The sequence below is a fragment of the Pholcus phalangioides genome, unplaced genomic scaffold, assembly GCF_987345545.1.
Source record: "Pholcus phalangioides strain wild (caught in Gottingen) unplaced genomic scaffold, Ppha-v1.0 ptg000022l_1, whole genome shotgun sequence".
In the NCBI taxonomy this organism is placed as follows: domain Eukaryota; kingdom Metazoa; phylum Arthropoda; class Arachnida; order Araneae; family Pholcidae; genus Pholcus; species Pholcus phalangioides.
This window is the reverse complement of record NW_028301615.1, coordinates 40,365,927-40,388,955: the sequence shown is the minus strand read 5'-3', so window position 1 is coordinate 40,388,955 and position 23,029 is coordinate 40,365,927. Positions and strand designations below refer to the sequence as shown.

General features: G+C 36.2%; 1 protein-coding gene across 4 annotated transcripts in view; it reads left to right on the top strand.

Moving 5' to 3' along the window:
* The window catches only part of ctrip (E3 ubiquitin-protein ligase ctrip), a 220,630-nt gene that overhangs the window by 78,014 nt on the left and 119,587 nt on the right, over nucleotides 1–23,029 (top strand). For all 4 annotated transcript variants that reach the window (XM_089249354.1, XM_089249352.1, XM_089249353.1 and 1 more), the window contains 2 exons: nucleotides 5,309–5,767; nucleotides 7,174–7,711. In XM_089249354.1, the coding sequence (XP_089105480.1) occupies nucleotides 5,309–5,767; nucleotides 7,174–7,711 (997 nt within the window). The remainder of the gene's footprint in view (nucleotides 1–5,308; nucleotides 5,768–7,173; nucleotides 7,712–23,029) is intronic.

Sequence of the window (23,029 nt, the reverse complement as noted above, 5' to 3'; positions counted from 1 at the left end):
TTTGGCAGGGTTTTGGACAATCACTGTGCTAAATACAGTACCTGCTTCATAATCATACATGAAAAATAAGATGTGGAGTAGAAATAACATTTATGGCAAACTAAAAAACTGAAAACAGTGTTTATATTTAAACAGTTATATACGTGATATTAATTTACTATCAGATTTCCAACTTAAAACCATCAATTTGGTGAAGGTTTGAACTAAGCCTCGAAACTAAGCCTTTCGTTCGTCCTTAGTTTACTTAGGAAGAAAAACAAATGCCACCTTTTTGAAATATTTTTGATTTAGTTTTATTTTCTGCTAGTATTTTTTGTAATATGTTAGTATCATGAAAAAAAAAATCCAGAAGGTTTCCACATAACATTTTGAAACTTGGAGGTTTTAGACAGTTTCAGACAGTTTATCCCGCGTGTCCTGTCCAAAACTCCAACCCTGGATTAAATGAATGCTTTCAATCAAGCTGTCATCAGCTTAAAGCTTTTTTTTTTTTTTTTTTGAAGCTCAGTTATATAGTTATATATAAAAGCCTAAACGCCACCGTGGAAAGCGATACTTTTTTCAGCTTTATTATCCGATCAATGTTGATAATTTATTGTTTTCTTTTTACTTCTGTGCTTGTTGATCATTTTGACATTCAGCTTTTTTTTTTCTTCTTTCCTTTTGTTGGTTGTAAAATGTAATGTGATGCACAGTAACAGTATTGTTTTTATCTGGAAATTTCAAGATGGCTTAATAATAACAAAAATTGACATTGCATAACATAAGTTTTTCAAACATGCTTTTTGTTAAAAAAATTAGTACACGAGATGTTTGTATGAAGTTAGATCTACTCATATATCGCTTGAAATAATCTTTAGAAAAGTAGGAAATACATGTAGTTGAAAAGTAATAATCATTGTTTTTGTTACCAATATAATATTGACATTACATGCAATGAATGAATACTATTTTCAATAGGAATTTTCAGATTAAAATGTACTTGAGATTTTTGATAAATAGTTAAAACTGTTGTCACGAACCTTTCAACTCCGTACATCAAATGAAATAACATTTTCAATAGCACTAATTTTCATTGAGATAGATGCATATTCACACACAAAAGTAAATGCCAAGTTACCTTTGATGTTATATTTTTTCTCCAAGACTGCTTATAAATTTCAAGTGTAAATATAAATTTATATGCTTTTTAAACATAAAATTGGCACTGATTAACATTTTCAGCAATGTCATCTTATGTATGCTTTAAATCATTCTTGTTAACAGTATCAACTAGTATCCTCCCCTCCCCGCAATCCATTACTAATCTGTTTCTGATTGGGCTAATGTTGATTTGCAGGACAATATTTTTCATACAAGTCTAGACAAGAAAGTGTTACTGGGCCGGGTCATGACAAAAAAATGATAAATAAGACATTGCATCATGAAGAAAAATATGCTCAGCTTTGATATTTGCTTTATTTAAGCATTTAGAAACTGATATCAAACCTGAACACGTGACTGGTACTCCCCCCCCCCCCCCCCCCCCAATGCCGTTGTCAAATCAGTATGGCCATTATTTTGTTGTGGGTGTTTGTATTGAGGCTTGTGCATGTTATTCCTACAATTTTTTATGTCACTCTTCTACCAAGCACTTATTAAAGTGATTTACGATATAGATCTGTGGCTAAAAACTGGATCTGTGCGGAAGTGGACGTTGACTGAAACACCAAAATGAAGTACCATGCATCTGTAAACATAGAAACATATTTTGAATCTGCCAAAATTGATTGTCAAAGCTACCAAGACCTATTACATTAGCTATCATATTGCACGACAAGGAAAAAATCATAACATTGGTGAAAATTGAATTTTACCGTTCATCAAAGATGGTATCAGATGCATGCGCTTGCAGAGGAAAGTGCATATATAACGAGTTTAATACCTCTCTCAAATAATATCAAATAATACGGTGTCTCAAAGAATGCAGGACATGTCAGACGATGTAGAGAGCAGTCATAAGTCACATCAAAGGTTGTGATTTTTTTTTCTTCTTTTAGAGGTGCGGTAGCCTGGTCAATAAGATACCTGCCTAAAGTACCAAAGGATGTTTTTTAGAGGTGTTGCGAGTTTGTCCTTGTCAGAAAACTTTCCTGACGCAGGGTACAACAGAAACAGAGACGTGACCACAGAAAAAAATTGTTACCGCAGTGAGTACGGGTTCCCCCATCGAGGGGTTAGCTCACCAACCTCTCGATGAGTATAAAAAACAAGCCTTCCGTTTGGAATTGGCAATACATAGTAGGTCCTGGTCTAATTAGCCCTCGTGTGTAGAAAATGACCACAGAAATTATCAAAGATTTTCTTCAAATTTTCTTGCATTTGTCACCCAACGGGGAGGCCGACTGTTAGGCTTATTTGAAACAATTGATCATTATTTCATTGAAAATGGAATTCAATGGTCAAAATGTATTAGGCTCACAGATGAAGGAAAATCCATGGGCCTTTGCATGGCAGAAGTCACCCCCAAAATGTAATAGACTCACTGCTATATTCATAGACAGAGCCCTGCATTGAAACCTTTGCCTCTAAATTTGCAAAACGTTCTTGATGAAGCGGTCAAAGTTGTCAACTTTATCAAGGTGTATCCTACGAATTTGAATTGTTGTGTGAAGACATGGACAACCTTCACAATGCTTTGCTTTTGCACACCGATATCAGGTGGTTGTCCTGGTGTTAAGTCCTGACGTGGCTGTACGAACTTCGTCACAAAGTAGCTCTTTTTTTGGAAATGTTTGACACTTCACGATTTCTTGTCACAAACCAAGTTAAATTTAACAGTCTGTCACTTGGAATGATTAAAAAATCCTTGTTTGAAAATTATATTTCAGAGTCCGAAATGGGTAATTGGTGGATATCTAATCTTTTCAAAGAAGAGTATTTTGAACCGGCTTCATTGTCGATTCCAGAAAAGGAGAAATTGCTAGAGCTCACATCAGATACTACTCTGAAGATTCTCTTCAATGGTGGAATGGTGAACCTAGTCAGTTTTTGGGCTCGCCGCGGTCGAATACTGTGAAGTTTCTGAAAAAAGCCACAATATTTTTATTGCAGTTTGTTATCGCGAAGCTTGTTGAACGGGCGTTTTCTTCGTATACTTACATAAAAGATAAATATAGAAGCAAATTGAACACAGCTCTGGATTTCAGTTTGTATTGATCCTCTTTTAAGCCTAACTTTTCAAAACTTTGTAATTCAATACAGTCCCAAACATCACATTAATTTTTTTCCCCAATCTTTGTGTTAATTTGTTTTCTTCAAAAATATAAACTATATAATAAAATACAAGATATACAGAAGACTGGATGTTGTGAAGATATTTATTATTTGAGATGTTAATTTTCAACAACATCCAGTCTTCTGTATATCTTGTATTAACAAGTGGAGAGCGACATTCTTGTCATATATATATTAAAAAAATAGACCATTTAATTTAACATATATCTAAAAAAAATACCCATAACGGGAGATGCCTGGAGGATTTGGAGTCTGGGTACGCGCAAAGGAACCAAACCAGCTAGGGGTACGCGAGCTGAAAAGGGTTGGGAACCCCTGCCTTATATGCTGACAAAGAACATCATGCCACTTCACACGTGCATGTTTGAACCAATGAGGAATGCTGTTGCTTGTCAGGCGATAAGTGATGAGAAAACGTAAGTGCGTTACAGCAAACTGTATAATGAGGGGGAAAAAACTAGACGTGTTAGTCTCCGATTCATATGTGTATGAAGTGGTATTTTTTGAATGAACACGTTAAGGGGAATTGCGATCATGATAAAAGTAGATTTATTTTGACAGCTTACTTTTAATAGACTTCATGTAATATGTATTTTTATTTTATACATTTTAATGGTATATATTTTCATAACACTAAATTATGAATCTCTGTTTGACAGGGCTTTATAAATAAAAAAATGGTAATTTGGGTGCCAGCCAAGCAATAGGCAAATTTTCCATAACATTTGCCTTTTTCGTTATTAATTTGATATTTATATGCTGAACATTTTCCCTCCATTTTGGTAGCTCATTTTCAACTTGGACAATCACCGACTAAATTGAACAATTTTTTTTTTTTTTGTCAATTGTCTTTTTTTCTTATTTTTTAGTTGATCGTATGTATTTCTTTTGTTTTGTAAAAGTGTGAGAGGCTCTTGAAGTAAAACCTTTAGATAAAACATCAGCTTGATGTTGCAGTCAAGACATTTGCTGCTGTGGTGGTCGAGTGGCCTTAGTGACGGACTCGCATCGCGAGGACTACGGATTCTAACTCCACCGTCACCACAGTGGTGGTCAACTGAAATTGATTTTCTGTTCCCAATTTCAAGACACGAATGCAAGCCGATCTCCCTATTGAAAAGTCTTGCCACAGAGAGCAACATGCCTAGATTGGTACAAATATTCAATCATTACACTTCACTTCTGAAATATAGATGGCAACATTGAAAAATCAGCCACAACACTAAATGTGCACTTAGACCAGTGTTTCCCAAACTTATTAAGCGCATTGTCCCCTTTTCAAAAAAAACTTTTTCGCCTCCATGGAAGTGATGTTAAAATTCACATTAAAAAATTCAAAGAGAAAGCAATGAATTTTCTATTTCTTTTGCATCAATATGTTTTCCTGCAAAAGAGTAGTATAAAAAAGGTCAAATATTTGAAAACAATCACAGAAAAAATATTAGTAAAGTTTCAAAAGATTACAGTAAACTTCATTACAAATATGAAAAAATTAATTTTGTGAATTATAAAATCATAGTTCCCAAAACACATTTACATCGATTGCAGTCGAAGTAACATTTGCTTCACTCTTAAAAAAATATCTATCAATAATAAAATTATTTTTAAAAAACAGGCACAACTATAAATAGCAATCCTATGCACGTGATGTGCCGTCATTATGTTAATGCTGGACTATTTTATTTATTAATCATGCTATGTTTCATGTATTATTCAGTTCATTATATCATATTTATTATTATTATTTAAATATGACATGAATGTCGCTTTCCACTTGTTAATACAAGATATACAGAAGACTGGATGTCTCCCGGTAGAGGCAGAGATGAGTTTTTTCCTTCCTTAAAAAATTAACATCTCAAATAATAAATATCTTCGCAACATCCAGTCTTCTGTATATCTTGTATTATTATTTAAGTTCATTTCAGAATACCTGATATTTTGCTGCTAAATTAAAGGATTTTTGTTTTTTGTGTATCAGTACTAAAACTAATTGTTAAAATATCTAATCCTTCAAACTTACCATTTCTAGAAAATCCTGCTCAGAAACAACAAGCATCAAGTACTTTGAGTGAACTTCTGAGTGCAGTCGAACTGGAAGATACTAATCTCCCCAGCAACAATAACCCTTGTAGACAATCTAAAATAGAGAATTCTCAATTTGCAAGTAATGTAGATCATTGTGCAGCTGCTGCCGCTCAAGTCATTGGTGCAATAAAAACTGAACCCATTGATGTTCCAGAAGAATCCCATGTGACATTGAACAATAGTTTGCCCTCAGAGAGACTTTGTTTGGTTTTAGATAATAACCTATACAGTGCCTCGTACCTAAATTCAGAAAGGCTTACTTCGTTGGAAAGTTACGCAAAAAGCAAACAGGCAGAAGCAGCATCAACACACCCATTGCCTGCTTCAACATCAAATATTTCAGATCAAGTGAAAAAGCGCAAGGGAAGCAGGCACAAAAGTGATTTTGGATCATTAAATAAAGGTTAGTTTTTTTTTTTTTTTCTGTATTATTGATGTACTTAAGGTTTTAGAAGTCAGTTTCAGTACAGCAGTTTCTTGATTATCCTAGGTCAATAGGATAGAGATCTCTTCAGATTATATTAAAAACTTGCATTATCGGGAAACAAAAAAATTGTTAGCTATTAGCTACCTCCCCTCCCCGCAAGTAAAACTATCAACAACTGCAAGTTCAGGCATTGTATTTCTTACAGTGCAGCCTTAGTATCTATAAACAACATGTTCTCAAAGAATGAAGTATCATTGGAGTCATTGTCTTGTTGATTTGTCATATATTCTTTTTCTGATGTATGTGCTGTACAATTTCTGATGATTTTGATTTGGTCTTGTACTCAAATTCAAAGATAAATTCCCAAGATCGAATGTCATTGGATTTTTCTTAGACTAGATATAACTGATTTTTTACCTGCATTGTATAAGTAAAATTAATTTCCTAGATATTATCCCAAGTTTGACCTGTTTCATTATGGTTGAGTATTGGCTGCTACTGAAATTTCAGACATGTTTACATCAGTAATATGCAATTAACTTTGCATTTTGTCTAAACAAGAACTGTTTTTAGACATCATTTATTTTTTGAGATATTAAATCTTTAAAATGCAATTAATTTTTGTGAATTGTTATTGCATGATATGATGCTTGGTTTTTCAAGTTGGCAACGTTTACTGTACATGATTTCAACAGTGAATTTATGTTGCAAGTTCCATTTCATTTGCATCAGTGGAAAAAATGAATAAGTAACTTCTGAGCGAAAAGAAAAATATGGTTATTTTGAGAAAAAACTTAAACCTAAAATTATCGAGGACCTTAAACTTCAGAGAAATGGATTTTTGAGGTTCTTCTGGTTTGTGTGCTTTCTTTATGACTAGGCATGTTTTTTGCATATTATGTAATTTTTTACGGTTAAATCTATATTTTTATGGCTGTAAATGTTTTAAAAACTAAATATGAAAATGCTATATTTTTAATTTATTTGGATTTTCTACCCATTCAAGTCATTCAGATTTCATTGCAACCAAAACTTGGCTGGCACCTAAATTTTTGTTCTATTTGCCAAGTCCTGGGTGAAATTGAAGGTTAGACTTATCAGTTACCTGTCCCGTTATTGACTGATGAAGTACAAAGCACATACAGTTCACTTTTCAAAATGTTATGGCAAAGAGCATGGCCATTGTAACCCCAGCATAAAGCAAATTTGTCATATTACCTAGCATATATCTATTGATTAATTGCCTTTCTAATCATTAATTTTAGAAATCATCAATTTAAAAAAATTCACCATAATGTCTTGTGGGGGGCTCGATATATAATTTGTGATTTTAATATTCACATTTATACTCATGCTAGCTATTGTTTTTTTTTTAATATCAGATATCAGCGAAAGAGGAAAGCCAAAGATAGCTATCAAACAAGAATTTGTCACTGAAAGTAGCATTCCACAGTCAGCCACAACTCCCAGTCAGGGTAAGCTCAAGAACTTTTTGCGTGTAGCTTGCAAGAAAAAAGACGGAAGTGTTGCACCATCTCAACTTCTCAAAGAGGACAAAACAGTAACCAATACCTCTCGCGAATTGTTTTCCGGAGATCCAACTGGAGTATCCTTTGCATCTAGTGCTAAAGATTCTCGATTTTTGTCTGTGTCTATACCCAATATCGAAGGTTCAATTTTAAGTGAAGAGAGTATAAAAATTGAAAAATCTGCCACTTCAAGTACTGTTGTTGGCGATAAGGGTTGTTACAAAGATCGTAGTAGAAAGCATCTAAGTGATACAAAAAGTACTGCTAGTAGCAGTGGTGCAAACAGTTACCATTCTGGAAAGGCCAAGTCCAGCTCTGAGACCAAAGTAACTAACGATCAAGTCAAAAACAGCAGCAAGTCAAAGACCACGGGGTCCTGTACTAGTAGCCGGTAAGTTTATTTCTCTTCTTTAAGACTATATTAGCTTATTAATACTGCAAACCAAATGCTTCGGAATTGTTTATTTTTAATTCAAGTGTACTTTAATGATTGAAGTTATTTTTTTTAAATATGTTATATTATTATAAACTGCAAAGTAAAAAAATTTCAGAAAACTTCAACTAATAATACTGTTTTGATTTGATTCTGTATTTTTTCTTTTTTTATCTCATTTTACTGTCTTGATATGGAAATCAGAATGACAAAGAGATTGTTATTTTCTAGTTTAAATTTAAGTATAAGCATAGCTTGCCATTCAGGTGTGTATTATATTATGTCACAGAAGAAAATCATCTCGGAAAAGTTGGTTATTTTAAAGGGATTTATATTATACAAGGAGTCTTTGTCCTAGCCATGTGGGCAAATCTGGTTATCAGCACTTGGAGAATTTATTGTAGAGAGAAAAGTCACTGGCACAGTATAACACGTCATATACCAGGGGTCTGTCCAGCCGGAATTTGGGTCCGGAAAACGGACCCTTCACAAAATTCCGGGGCTAAAAAACGGACCCTTCACAAAATTCTGGGGCTAAAAAACGGACCCTTCACAAAATTCCGGGGCTAAAAAACGGACCCTTCACAAAATTCCGGGGCTAAAAAAAAGGATGTTTCACAAAATTTGGAGGATAATAAACGGATCCATCACAAAATTCCAGAAAACGAACCCTTCATGAAAATTACGTCGTAAAAAACGAACTTTTGCGACTGCTGTGCGACAAAATTCTTATCAGTTATGACCCTAGTTGTAATAGAAAGCCATTGATCTTTTTTTTTAAGCATGTATTGTTGGCCCAACACCACCACCCCCTCCCCCATAGATGAGTAATCTTATCTATAGAAGTTGTTGGTTGGATACCGGAAAACATGACCTTGAAAAGGCGATCGGAGAAAGAGCGTGACCTTGAGAGGGCTTTCCTTGTTTCTAGTCTTCTGGTTAGGACATCCCGCTGGTTGACCACGGATTGACCGCGTCCGATATTTTATCGCGCAACCTATGCCATTATACAAATGCTTTAGCCCCGCACTTCTCCTCAAATGGTCTTTGAATCACAACAACAATCATCAACAATTGTAGAATTGGATTTTTTGTGCACGTTTTTTTTCCTGTATTGCGCTTTCATTTTTGAAAATTTAATATGAAGCGTGGTCGACCACCAACAGGTGGAAATTCAAGGAATAGTGATTACTACATTAAAAAAATACGGCCAACTGACGTTAGGGGATGCAGCTCCATAACATCGTTTTTTAAACGAGGATCTGAAAACGTCACCAAAAAGACGTCAGATACAGATAATTCCAATTGTGCTAACCCGGAAAAAATTACTGAAACATTGCTTCCTTCATCGGTTTCGAACCACGCTGTCGAAACCCTGGAAACGGCGCGATACATTACCGATTTATCGGAGGCGCCTAAAGACATTACCGATTTATCAGAAGCGCTGAAAGACATTTCGGATTCTTCGAAAGACATTGCCGATTCGTCGGAAGCGGCGGAAGACAATTCCGTTTCTTCGAAAGACATTACCGATTCGTCGAAAGCGGTGGAAGACATTGCTGATTTATCGGAAGCGCTGAAAGATGCTACGAATTCGTCGGTAGAGCCGGATTTTAAGAAAATTTCATCTACAGAAGCTAGAAAAATGGGTCTAAAAGTACCGAATTTGTTGAACATCGCACGTTTTGAGAAGCTTCACAGTTGGCTATGTTGCAGCATTTCTGCATCTGGCTTTCTTTGCAAAATATGTTCTACATTTTTTGATAAGGGACCCTGGATTGACCAAGGGGGTGCAATTTGATGATCACCCAACACGATGTGTCAACAAGCATATATATAGCCAGAAACACAAACAAGCTGTGAGTCATCTGTGAGCTTGTGCATCAAAAACTAGGAAAATGATAATAAAAATGAAATAAAATAGGAAAATGAGGTTGCTGTTTAATTAGTATTACTTTCACTGCTATTTTGAACGTTTTCACAAAAATAAGGTACATTTTCACAAAAATAAGGTACATTTTCACAAAAATAAGGTACATTTTCACAAAAACAGGACCCTGTGCAAAAAGTCTGGACAGACCCCTGTATACAGTACTGCTCAAAAGTCTTTTGACAAATACAATAATGTCTGTAGTGCCACCTCATGCACTGTCACTGACCTTTACATATGTATAGCAGAAGGATGATATTTATTGACACCTGTTGCTGAAATTTTTTTGGAGTTAGTGAGCTTTTCAAAGGTTTTTAACAGATGGCTGATGCAAAGATGAATTTTTGGAAAGAGAAAATTCCCTGCAAAGGTAGTTGAATTTTCTCTTACCAAAAATTCATCTTCGCATCAGCCAGCTGTTAAAAACCTTCGTATTGTAATGGAGAGTGAAGTCATTCTTGCATAGTGAGCTTTTATTTTCTAATTTATTTTTGTACAGATTAAGTGTTTTGATAAATACAGTTTAATCAAATATTGAAGTAATTCATATTTAATGACTTTGTAGAGGTTTATATGAAGAGCATGTAACGAAAACTCTAAAACATAAAAAATATCTGGTGGATTTTTTTGGGAGAGTAAGGTTTCAAGTAAGGGGTAAAGCGCCAAGCTCAAGTGGCAAGTAAATTTGGTATTTCAAGACAGTTCATAATTTTTACAACCATGTTAAATAGTCTTGGGAACCTGTAAAAAGTAATTTTCTTTTAATGTAAACCAAAAAGACAGCAGATAGGATAGAACAATCAAAGTGCAAGTAAAAAGAGATCCTTGAAATGTCTACTAGCTCAAAAACCTGACTAATTCGAAACATGGACTGAATGTAAATGTATTACTTCAGAAGAGCAAGACAGCGGGAGAGTTATGCGAATCTTCCTATTGAAAAGAGAAACAAGATACAAATAGGTGTAATATACAAGGTGGTAACTATCGACTGCCCAATAATTACACACATGATTCCTTGTGAAAAACTAATATAGAAAAGTGTTTTTTCTGTTTTTCGATCGGATGAATATTAAGTGAGTTATAAGCTTTTAAAATTTTGTGACGTGTCATTTTTCTAACGGTCAGTTATATGCCAAACACCGAACCAAAGTACATTTCTCTGCCAGCAGTGGGTTGTCACTTCTTGAAAATTAACTGAAATATTCAATCCCATTATAGAGGTCAAATTCTTCCTTCACAATTGCCGTTTTTTTCTCTCCATGTAGTGTGATATTACATATAACTTATGCATTCGGTTCATCTCCTATGTTGGTAAATTTATCAGATTTGTAAAGTATTATCCAAATGAGATCTGTTTGAATTTTTTTTTAAATCCAAATCAATACATTTTTGCCGAAATGTGGCAATTTGTTTACCTTCAACATCAAGTCAAATTTTTTGAGGGAAGATGCATACTGTTCATGCGTGTTTACTGCACGATCATTATTTTACGTTGTCGTTTTAATCTGATTACATGTTCAATAAAATGGCAATATTTCTTTGAACTTTCATCGAAACTTTTAGGCGTAAAAGGCTTCAATGAAGGCTGTAAAACTGGTATCTTGATGAATGTTTGATTGTGGAGGAAACAGTAAAATAATGATTCAATCAGAAACTTTTAATCAAACTTGTATTATGAATGGATGTATTCAAAATAGTTTTTGGTTTCAGATTTTTTCTATTGAAATTATACTACTTAATACTGATCTCGTTCTAAAAAAAATATCATATTGGTTTTATCAGATCAGCTCTAGTTTTTGGGATGAAATGAAAGTTGCATTTTTTAATGGTAATACCATAAACTAGGCGCGGATTGATTAAATAACTAATTCAAGAAAACTTTGACTAAAAATTAAGAGAAACCAGTACATTTTTAAAAAAAATTCGACACGGAGAAATAACAAAAAATCGAATGTATGGTCACCCTATTCAGTGTAAAACATTTTATTTATTATTTTGTAAATTCACCCCAATGGCGAGCTCTGGATCTACTCATGCCACAAGCATCATACAAATCACATTGAAACTGTCCGAAATGTAAATAATTAATAAACTTAATATCAATACATGAAGACCACTGGTGTTTGGTAATGATGTGTTGAATAAAATAGGAAAGTAAATAAAAATTTGAAAGAAATTTCCACGTACAAAATTAGTGACTGCAGACTATATTGAACTATTAATGTTATGCATTATCTCAAAAACTAGAGCCGATTAGGCAGAACCAACACCAGTGTTGTAATCAAGTCCCAATAAACCGTAAAACCATTAAAATTTCCTTCGGCAACATGAAAATGGTTTTTTTTTCCCTTTCTTAAACTTTGGCTATTTTAAATACAAATACACCACCACAACAGGCAAAATGCCCAATGAGGTGGCTGAGGAAAAGATGCCCATAGAAATATGGATGTCATATATTTAAAAAATATAGCAACCCAATTAAAAATGCAATTAATAAAAAATTGTAAACAATATATACACCTGATAAAATATTATACAATGTCCATAAAGAATACTTATGGTTGTCTTATTATAAGTATGGATAGCTTCTCGATTTACAAATACAACAAATACAAATACGACGCCACAACAGGCAAATTGCCCAACGAGGTGACTGACTTAAGAACATCATGGATCCCGAGCCATTTTTTGGAGGCCCTACCTACTACTGCTACACCACACATGCAACCCCCCCCCCCCCCGCGGAACCCCCCAACGACTCGGTACATGCGGGAATGTGCGTGTACGTGTAGTGCAACCTGACGTAAAGGTTGTTTCTGTGTAATGCTTGTTATGTGTAGTGCTGTCATCTGCCCCCAGTTTTTCTAACTATGAGTGAAGTGTTATGGTTGAATGATATGGTTTACCCGCACATGCTTATCGTATTTCTTTTTAAACGTGTCCATTGTGTTACAATTTACAACCTCCAGGGGTAAACTATTCCATTTATTAACAACCCTATTAGAGAAAAATTCCCTGCGACACCATAGCCTTGCATTGTCCCTCACCAATCGATACTGGTGTCCCCTTGTAAAAGCAGTCGATTGGCGGTGTACTAAAAGTTCATGGTCCATCCTATCCATCCCATTGAAAATTTTGAACACTTCGATCATATCTCCTCGACACCTGCGTTCATCCAATGTAAACAAATTCAAAAAATGAAGTCTCTCTTCATAACTCAACCCCTGTGCATAGCTGCGAAGTCTCCCGAATTTTTCGGGAATCTCCCGAATTTTAGCTTCATCGCTCGACCTCCCGAAAAGTTCTTAAATCTCCCGAATTTTTACGAAATTCACAAAAATCCCTAATTGTCCCTAAAAATTCCCTACTTCGTTAAAAAAAATCCCCGTTCATGAAAACAATCCCTAAGGAATTTCTTGTGGGGCATGAATTTTTTCCCCCCCTTTCGAAATGACGTTACACGTCGTAAATGGGGAAATTCCCTTTTTAAGGAAGTTTTACAAACCCTCTGATGGTAACAAGAAAGTGGTTTGTCTCATCGTGCAGGGAAATGGCTTACCAGCCAATAGTCCTGGATAATAATTGAAGATTATAGTGACGCGTATATGGTCAAAATTTCTTTTGTTGAAGTTACGTACGTGCGATATAACAAAACATGAATACTGATGAACAAAAACATATTTCATCAATTTTAAAGATACTTATTCCGATGAAACGTTCCAGAAGAGGGCCGACTTTTCCTTTTTGTACAAGTTGTGTTACGGACATAAGCATCGGTCATGGAAAGACTGCCATCATCACTCATGAAATGGAAAAAAAACAACAAAAATCAAGCAAGTGTCTTAGTCAGTGTTCTTCAAAAATTGACGCTTTTTTCCTTCATCTTCCGATTATTTTAGGGTCATTCGCGCAGAATGTTTGTTCACAGCGTTTCTAATTGAACACAATATTTATTTTTACATCATTGAAGTTTTGGCCTCCAATTTCACTTGTTTTTTGCGTAGGAATTTCACATTCCCAAGGGTTTTACTTCCATGTGTGTAAAATCCCTATTTTAATTTGACTTCAGTTTTTGAGTAGGGATTTTATTCCCTACGCTTTAACTTTTATGTTTGGAAAATCCCTATTGTGTTTATTAGGGAGTGGTTTTAGCATAAAATACGGGTTTACGCGAAAATCTCCCGAATTTTCATTTTCAAAAGTTGGCAGCTATGCCTGTGTGCCAATAAGGACACGCGTAGCTCTTCTCTGCACCCCTTCAACCAAGTCTATGTCCCTTTGTAGGTATGGTCTCCAAAACCTTACAGCATACTCCAGTCCAGGACATTTCATTTTCAAAAGTTGGCAGCTATGCCTGTGTGCCAATAAGGACACGCGTAGCTCTTCTCTGCACCCCTTCAACCAAGTCTATGTCCCTTTGTAGGTATGGTCTCCAAAACCTTACAGCATACTCCAGTCCAGGACGAACTAAGCCTTGAAAAAGTGGAAGAATGACTTTAGGAGAACGCGAAGAGACATTTTTGAAAATGAGACCAAGCATTCTGTTTGCTTTTTTGACCACCGCTGAACAATGTTCAGAAAACCTAAGCCACTCGTCAATGAGAATTCCCAAATCGGTGACCCTAGTTGCATCCGGGATAGCGACACCATTCAACTAGTAAGAGAACCGTGGGTTGTTCGAACCAAAATGAGCGGCTATGCACTTATCAACGCTAAACGTCATGTTCCATTCATTTGCCCATGCTGCAATCCTGTTTAAGTTGGTCTGGAGCAACTTACTATCTCTTTCATTCCCGATTACCCCCATTAGCTTCACATGATCTGCGAATTTGCTAGTAATCCCATCGATACCCTGGTCGAGTTTATCGATAAAAAGTGAAAAAAGTATGGGGCATAGGACACTTCCTTGAACTCCACTTGTGACGTCTGTCCAACCAGAGAATTCCCCATTCACCATAACTCGTTGCGACCTATCTCTTAACCACGATTCTATCCAATTCAGCAAGTTGCACCCAATTCCAATCTCGTGTAAAAACGCTTCAAGAGTTTGCCATGTTGGACCCGATCAAATGCCTTCTGGAAATCAAGGTAAACAACGTCGAAGTTTTTGCTCTTACCAAAAGCCTTAGTCACGTGATCATAGAAGCAAAGGAGGTTAGTTGCACATGACTTCCCCTTCCTGAACCCATGCTGATTATCCGACAATACATTGTTCTCGCTTATCCACTTCACAAACTGCCTTTTGATGATAATTTCCAGAATTTTCGAGAGGGAAGTCATCAAACTCACTAGACGATAATTGGACACAGCTTCTCTACTATGCTGCTTAAATATCGGAACAACATTAGCAAGTTTCCAATCCCTTGGGACGATACCCTCAGCAACACTACTCCTGTATATCTGTGTGAATGACCCCAACAATTCATTAGCACATTCACTGAGGACCCTGGGATAGATATCTGGTCCTGGTGCTTTGCTTGCACATACATTTCTTAGAAGATTTAGGACCTCCACGTCTTCTACTTGAATATCAGTAAGGGTTTTATTACTCCATGCAACACCCGTATATCGAATACCATTATCTCCATTAAAAACAGACGCGAAAAAGTCATTGAAAGCACTACACATGCCTACATTGCTCTCTAACCTAGAGCCTCCTATCGAGAGGGGGCCAACTGTCCCCTTACATCCATTATTGACGTATCGAAAAAATTATTTTGGGTCAGAGATAATGTGTTATCTGCCAGTCTAGATTCAACTTCCTTTTTACTATCCCTTATTGCTTTCTTCAACACTCTTCTTTTATCAGTAAACAATGATAGGTTACCTCGTCCACTCATTTTATACTCTCTGAATGCTCTTTTCTTTTCAAGATAAAGGTTACGCACACTATCCGTAAACCATAGAGGGTGTAATGTACAAACACGCTTTTTTCGTCGTGAAAAACAGAGGACCTACTCAGAAGCGTTTAGTTTTATGATACTTATATTAGAGTCAGTGTATTATTCAAAAAAATAATTTTGAAGAATAACTTCATCTATCTCAAAAACTTTTAAGGGTAGTTCAGCATACAATATTCTTGTATGCTGAATGCTATCAAATTAGAAATTATCACCAAAATAAAAAAATAAACGCAGTACTTTCTGGAGAACAAAACAAAATGAGTAACCTCTGTAAAGCTGGCGTCGTGAGAGTCAAAAACACATTCTGATTGACTTGTAAAAAAAGTTTTTCTCTTGCCTAGAAAGTGTGGGGATAAAACTTGTTTTTAAAAAACTTTCAACTGAAAATTCCGGATTTTTCATCCTTCCTCCCACTTCCCGGATTTTTACAGAAAATTAGATTTTACGCGAGCTTTCACATTATCATGACATCAATGACTGCCGTTATTGTTAGGGAAAACACCCATAGAGGACAGCACAATTATTGGACGGTCGATAGTTACCACCCTGTATAATACGCATGAGGCATTATAGGTTTTTATAAGGGGAAACTATAAGGAAAAATTATTAAGGCCTTACAGTTTCTTATACCGTTATACACGAAGACAAAAGAAAGAATGCTTCTCTTCAAATAGTGTAGATACTTCTTTACCTTCTAGGGGAAAAAACACATGCAATAGGTTTTGTTACAAAAATGTATTTCATAACCACATGTCGTCTTACTTGACACACACACACACACACTGATATTCCAGCAAAAGAATGAACATATATATATATATATAGCTCAAAAGTTATTAGGCATTTTTAAAAGGCAAAATTAGAGATATATGGGTGTTGAAAAAAGCTTTAACTTAAATACCATCAAGCATTCATGGATGGAGTTCAGTAGACAATGTGGAGCTAGAAATAATGTAAACTTGATGGTTTTTTGGATTGTATGGAAAAGAAATGGGAAAAAATAAAGACACACTGGACACAATCTTATTGAGTTCATGCAAAAGACATGCCAAGTAGTTTTACAATCGAAAGGTTTCCTACTGGGGTGTTGACTTACTCTAATTTCTTATAATGCTTTTTGCATGACAGATTTGACTATTTATTATTTGTTTCCATTCTTGTTTGTGTCAAAAGACTTAACCCACCATACAAGTGATTTAATTTTTTTGATTTTACAAAGTGTAGATGGGCAGTTTTTTTTGTCATAATAGTTTGACCTACCAACTCTCCGGATTTTTCATCCTTCCACCTGCTCTCTGGATTTGTTAAAACTCCTCTTTACTTGTGTAAGATTTTACATGAGCTTTCACGTTATTGTGACATCAATGACTGCGGTTGTCGTTAGGGAAAACACCCATAGAGAACAGCCGTGGTCATTTCCATCGTGCAGCCGTGAAAAAATCGTGCCGAAATTCCTATATAATTGTTGTTGTATTCCATTAACAGCTGTGCGGTAAACACAAGTTTTTTCGTCAGCAACTTTGTATTTTGAAGCTTTTTAAATTGTTTCTTTCTATTAAATATGTCTTCAGAAAGAAAATATAAAACTTTAAACTATATAAAGTTAAATATCAAGCTTTTAAGAGTTCATATAACCAAGGTTATCAGTCACTGATACAGGGCTCGGCACGGGTCACTTTTTTCACTAAAAGTCACTTTTTTAGAAACTGGTCACTTTTATTACGTATTTTCAGGCCCAGGTCACTTTTTCCACTTTTTTAGCAAAAAAACCTCGGTCTCGCGCGCTTTTCTGCTGTCAGTGTTTTTCTTTTCTTCAAGGAGGAACTTTACCTGTTCAATATCGCTAATTTTCTCCCTCCCTTCATTGAACTACAATCGAAGGCATCTTATCTTCCCGGGAGCATACCGTGTGACGTCAGTATAACTTGATTTCAAGGCGCTTGGAAAAAGAAAGCTCCTTGGTTAAAGAATCGTCATTTTATGGAAAAGCCGGTCGGAAAAAAAACTAGCATAAAAGGCGTACTTACAACAAAGAATTTTTTCCCCCCTATACTACCATTCTTTCTTATTTCCCCACGTGCTTTCATTTTCATCTTATTTTAAAATTGATCCTTTATTTTATTTGTTTTAAAAAATTATAGTCCTAAGGGCCGAATTCCTTTCTTGGAGCATCGAGAAAGTTACATTTGTTGTTTGTTCTATCGTTACTTTTGTTAATTTTTTTAAATGTTATTTGAAATGACAATTAGAGAGCCCGTGCAGAAACTAACTTACGCGCAGCGGGAGAATACCAAAGCGCGTATTAAAGACGCGTATTATTAATACATATTAAGCGTATTAATACGCTTTGGAGAATACTCTTGTAGCTGGCCAAGGTTAAAGAAGCTCGCATGTATTTTGAATTTACTTACAATAAAAAAAAAATCATCCGATTGAAAATCGCGATCTATCGACAAATAAAATTCGTACTATTTTTCTAACTGGATTTAAATCTCAGCAAGAAACCGTACCCCCAAATTTGATCGAAAGGAGAACTATTTATGAAAAGATCACAGAATCCTGCAATTCAACGTTTAGTTTAACACAAAGGTTTCCAAATCAGATGAAAATTTGTCATCAGGCTGATAAAAAACTCAGTTAACGTGCATGCGAGCCGTAACTATAGAGGCGGATTTATCGATGGGCACACCGAGCGCGCCTCTGGCCCCTACTTCACATTTTTTTCCTAATTTAAAGGGCTTCATATTAATTTTTTTTATGCCCGGGCCATAACTTAATTTAGAGCATCTTCACGATACTGATTGTTGACTTAATATTGTTGGATTGTTTTCCTTTTTTTTTCTCTCCATGCACGTGCGGGAACCGGTTGTTCCGACGCTGTATGCAAATCGGCGGCGGCGTACCCTCACGGGAGCACGGATATATAGACTGGTTTTTTCTCTATAGGTGAGATGTCTGTTTTTTCCGCATGGATGTATGTCGGGATTCGATTTGTTTCTCCCTTTTGATTGCCGGCCGTATTTTTGATCAACGAAAATGATCTTGTTTTTTGTTTTTGCAACTTTTATGGAAAAAGAATTCAAAATGAACTTCTGATCATTGTTTTTCTTCAGCTCAGTCGGTACGCTCTGCCCCCCCCCCCCCCCAACAAATATCGACATCTTGCGCGCCATTCTTGATGTGTAAAAAAATCTTATTTTTAGACCTCGGAAGTTATTAAAACGTTTGTCTCGAGTCTGTTATGACCGCAATAGGAGAGGGCGGGGGTCTGGTTCCACGGGTGTTGAACGAGGAAAGGTGCCGAGTTTACTCATTTTCTGTTAAAAAGAGTGGATACCGGCCCCGAGCGATAGTAAATTTTCGTTCGTACTTGCGACCCGGATTGCTACATACCGTGATCAGATCCAAAAGCGTGGGGGGGGGGGGGCAATGCCTTGGACGGCGTTTTTGATGGAATGGTATATTTAAGAAAAGGCAATAAAAATTCCTTTGCAAAATTATCGAATTTCACAGTCAAGGGGCAATAAAATTACGTTTCCCCTCCATAAAAAACAATTGTATTACGGCCATGGTAAATCGGGTGTCCCGGATGGGGGCGAATTCACTATTTTTGTTCGTTGAAAGTTACGGGAGGAGTCAGCGCTAACGTGGCGACTTGTTTTCGCGCTAAAATAGGTAGCCCTGACAGCAGCATCCATAAACTCTGTATCAACCGCATTTATAAACCCCGTATGTTGTTGATTCGATTTTTGTGTTCATTTCATCCTAATTTTCCGTATTTCCCGATATGTTTCTATCGATTTTCGCATATTAGGTTAATTCATATTATAAATTATATATTTTTTTGTAATTTTTTATGTGCCCTTTGTCAGCCATCTTGAATTGACTACCGTAAAACGGCGATTCCTTGGCTTGAAAAAAAGTCGCCACGTTGGTGCTTACAAGGTTCATGGGAAATTTACCGGGGAAGGCCGCTGAGTCTTTTTTTCTGTTAAAAATTACGGGGAGGGGGGGAGAGGCCAAAATTATACTGTTTCCAGGGGTAGGAACACCGCGCCAAAATTAACATCTTGCGCCATCCTGCTCCAATAGTGTTTTCGTATTTTTCTGCGCCAAATAGCTAATTTTGCTTCGTATGCCCAGAATTTCTTAAAGGACGCCAAAAATTTTTTGTTCCTGCTTACCGTGAAACGATTCTTTCTAAGAGCGTGTTTTATATATATTCCACTGTACGCCTTATTTAAACTATCGGCTTTTCCATCGTGAAACGCTGATAATATCCGTGATTGTGCAACTGAAGATAGTTTGCAATGGTCTTTCAGCTTCAAAGTGCGCCGCTGTGGTGGTCGAGTGGTCATAATGACGGACTTGCATCGCGGGGACCCGGGTTCGAGCCCCATCGTCACCACAGTGGTGGTCGGCTGAAGTTGGTTTTCTGTGGTTCCCAACTTCAAGGCGCAAATGCGAGCCGATCTCCCCGTTAAAAAGTCTCGCCACAGAGAGCGACAGTCCTACAAACAGTATAAATATTCAGTCATTACACTACACTCACTTCACTTCTGAGATATAGATGGCAGCACTAAAAAAATCATACATAACACTAAATACGCACTCAGACTGTTAGGTACACATACTTACACTTCCGGCACTCACTAGGTAGTAGTAGTAGTAGTAGTAGTAGTAGTAGTAGTAACTCACTAGGTAGTAAATTGCCCATGGCGATAGACCTGAGTTGTGCTCGGCTTCAAAAAAAAAAGCGCTTTAAAGTGCAAATGCGAGTCAGTTGCCGTTTAAAAAAAAGTCGCCACGGGAAGCAGCAGAAATTACTGTAGTCGATCGTCAAATCCAGATGTTTCGTGAAAAAAATTTCCATTCCGGAAGTAAAAAGTGTGTTTTCGCCGAATTACGAATGTTAATTTAGAGACTTTGCCGAATAACGAGTGTCAGATCGGTAATCTCGCCAAATAATGCGTACTTAATCGCCAAACGTCGTGTTGATTCTTCCGAAATTCTCCCCCATTTTGCAACAATTTCTTTCCGAGTATAAAAAACTTATAGAAAATTTTTTGCTCATTTGAAGTGCTGCTGTTCAAGACAGCAAATAGTGCCCTCAGTAAGCAAAAATCATCTTAAATAGACTGGTGTGAAAAATTTTATGACAGCCTCTCTTTCAAACAAGGTGTCAAAAGCCTGAAACACCAAAAACAAAAAACAAGCTGATGAAAAGATTTTTGTTAACAAAAGACACTGCAGTTATTCTATTTTGAAAAGGGGGTGAGGGTTAACGAAAATATTCTTGTTAATTTCCCTGCTCCAATTTATAAATATCTGCTCCAAATCCTATATTTTGCTGCTCCAAAACTGATCCGAATCCTATATTTTGCTGCTCCAAAACTGATCCGAATCCTATATTTTGCTGTTCCAAATCCTGAATTTGCTGCTCCAAAACTGCTCAGAATCCTGAATTTTGCTGCTTCAAAGCTGCTCCGAAATGGACTTTGTCACTTCCCACCCCTGTGTTTCTGGGTAAAGGAGTAAATGTGGTTTTTTTTTTTTTGCAGGGGTGTATGTTGTGTTTAAAAAAAGGAAAAATATATATTTTTACAAATTTCAAAACTGGTTTATTTTTTCCCTCAACCAAGGACAGTATTATTTTGGTGCCCCCGCCTGATACTTTAAGGTCTTAGGGGTGTGGCACGATGACAATTGATATACATCATATATATGTATACATCAGTAGGCTCTGCCATTGACGCTGGGGGGAGGGTGGATTGCCCCTCCCTCAACATATAATAATTAAAATAATTTAGTTAATTTAATAATTTGAATACTTTATTCAATTTAATAATTTAAATAATTTATAATTCAGTAATTTAAGTAATTTTTTAATTTAATAATTTAAAATGTTAAAAATTTAATTTTATGGTTTTTAATCATTAAGTAAATTTCTTAAAATTTGTTGGAACATATTATACAAACCTAGGTATGTAAATCAAATTTGTACTAGTTAAAAAAAGTTTGAGTACATTTTGTATACTGCCATTCATAGCATAACATGAATGAAAAATCCACTGGAATGTAGATGGGACAAATTCTCTCATCAAATTTTGTGTTATTTCATTTTTCTCCCTTCTTTGAATGGGAAAAATTTTTCCCGCTTTGAAGTTTTTCCTGCTTAAATTGATTTTAAGATGGGTTGTGGAAAGCAACATGGGGGAAGGCATTGCTGCTGTTACTTAAAAAGGATGTAATGTAGTTATTCTCTCACACATAGTTGTTGATAAATTTGATAAGTTATTCAAAACTTTTCTGGTTAGCAGAATGCGTTTGAGTTTGATTTAATTATTTCTATCTATTATGTAAAAAAAGCAATTTCAATGAGTTCTATTGAAATGAAAAGGTAAAACTAAATTCAATTTCAATTCATTCAATTTGGTAATAAAAATTCATTGTCCATTTGGTCTCTCTCTCTAAAAATATTTCGGTTACTATTTGGTCACTTTTAAACATTTCGGTCACTATTTGGTCACTTTTTCAAACATTTTGGTCACTATTTTCACTAATTTTGAATCCATGATCCGTGCTGACCCCTGCTGATAGCATCCACGAAAACACTTAGGTTTTATGAACAGTACATAGACATGATTTCTCTATTCTGTATGGGGGCACAGTAGCCCAGGTCGATAAGATGCTCACCTAAAGTACCAAAGGATGTTTAGAGGTGTCACTCTGACAAGAAAACTTTCCTGACACGGGGGTACAACAAAAACGGCGACAAGACAGCAGGAAAAAAATTGTTACCGCAAGGAGTCCCCCATCGAGGCCTGCCGTTCAGAATGTGCAATAAATTGTAGGTCCCGGTCTAATTAGCCCTCTTGTGCAGAAAATGACCCTGGTGCCACAAAAATGATCAAATGATATTCTACATCAGTGTTTCCCAAAGTGGGCAATATGGCCCCCCAGGGGGCGATGGGACTATTCAAGGGGGCGATACCAGCTACAGACACGATTGGGGGGGGCTACGAATGGGCATAAGGGGGCGATGGGAGGACGAGAGGAAAAAATAAGTTATCGAAGACTGGGACCCTTTTCCGAAGAAAGCCTTCGTAAATATCTGTGCCTATGGGCGAAAAAAAAACTAAGAATATTTGCACACAGTAGTTTTACTCATTTTATCTGTTAAGGAAGCAGAGCTAACGTGTGTGTCCCCCCCCCCCCCCCGAATATGCGCTGTACATTCCAGTTGCATTGTAACTGTAATTGATCGATAAAGCCTTCTGTCGCACATTTCAACACCATCTGGGAATGACTGGTTTTGCTAATGACTATTCATTATTGGAGCTATCGTCCCCCAAAAAAGTGTAGCTGGTTTCAGCGCCCCGAGACGATTCTCGTCATTTCTTTTTTCACCTCATAAATTCAATACAGATTGTGGCCCGAAAA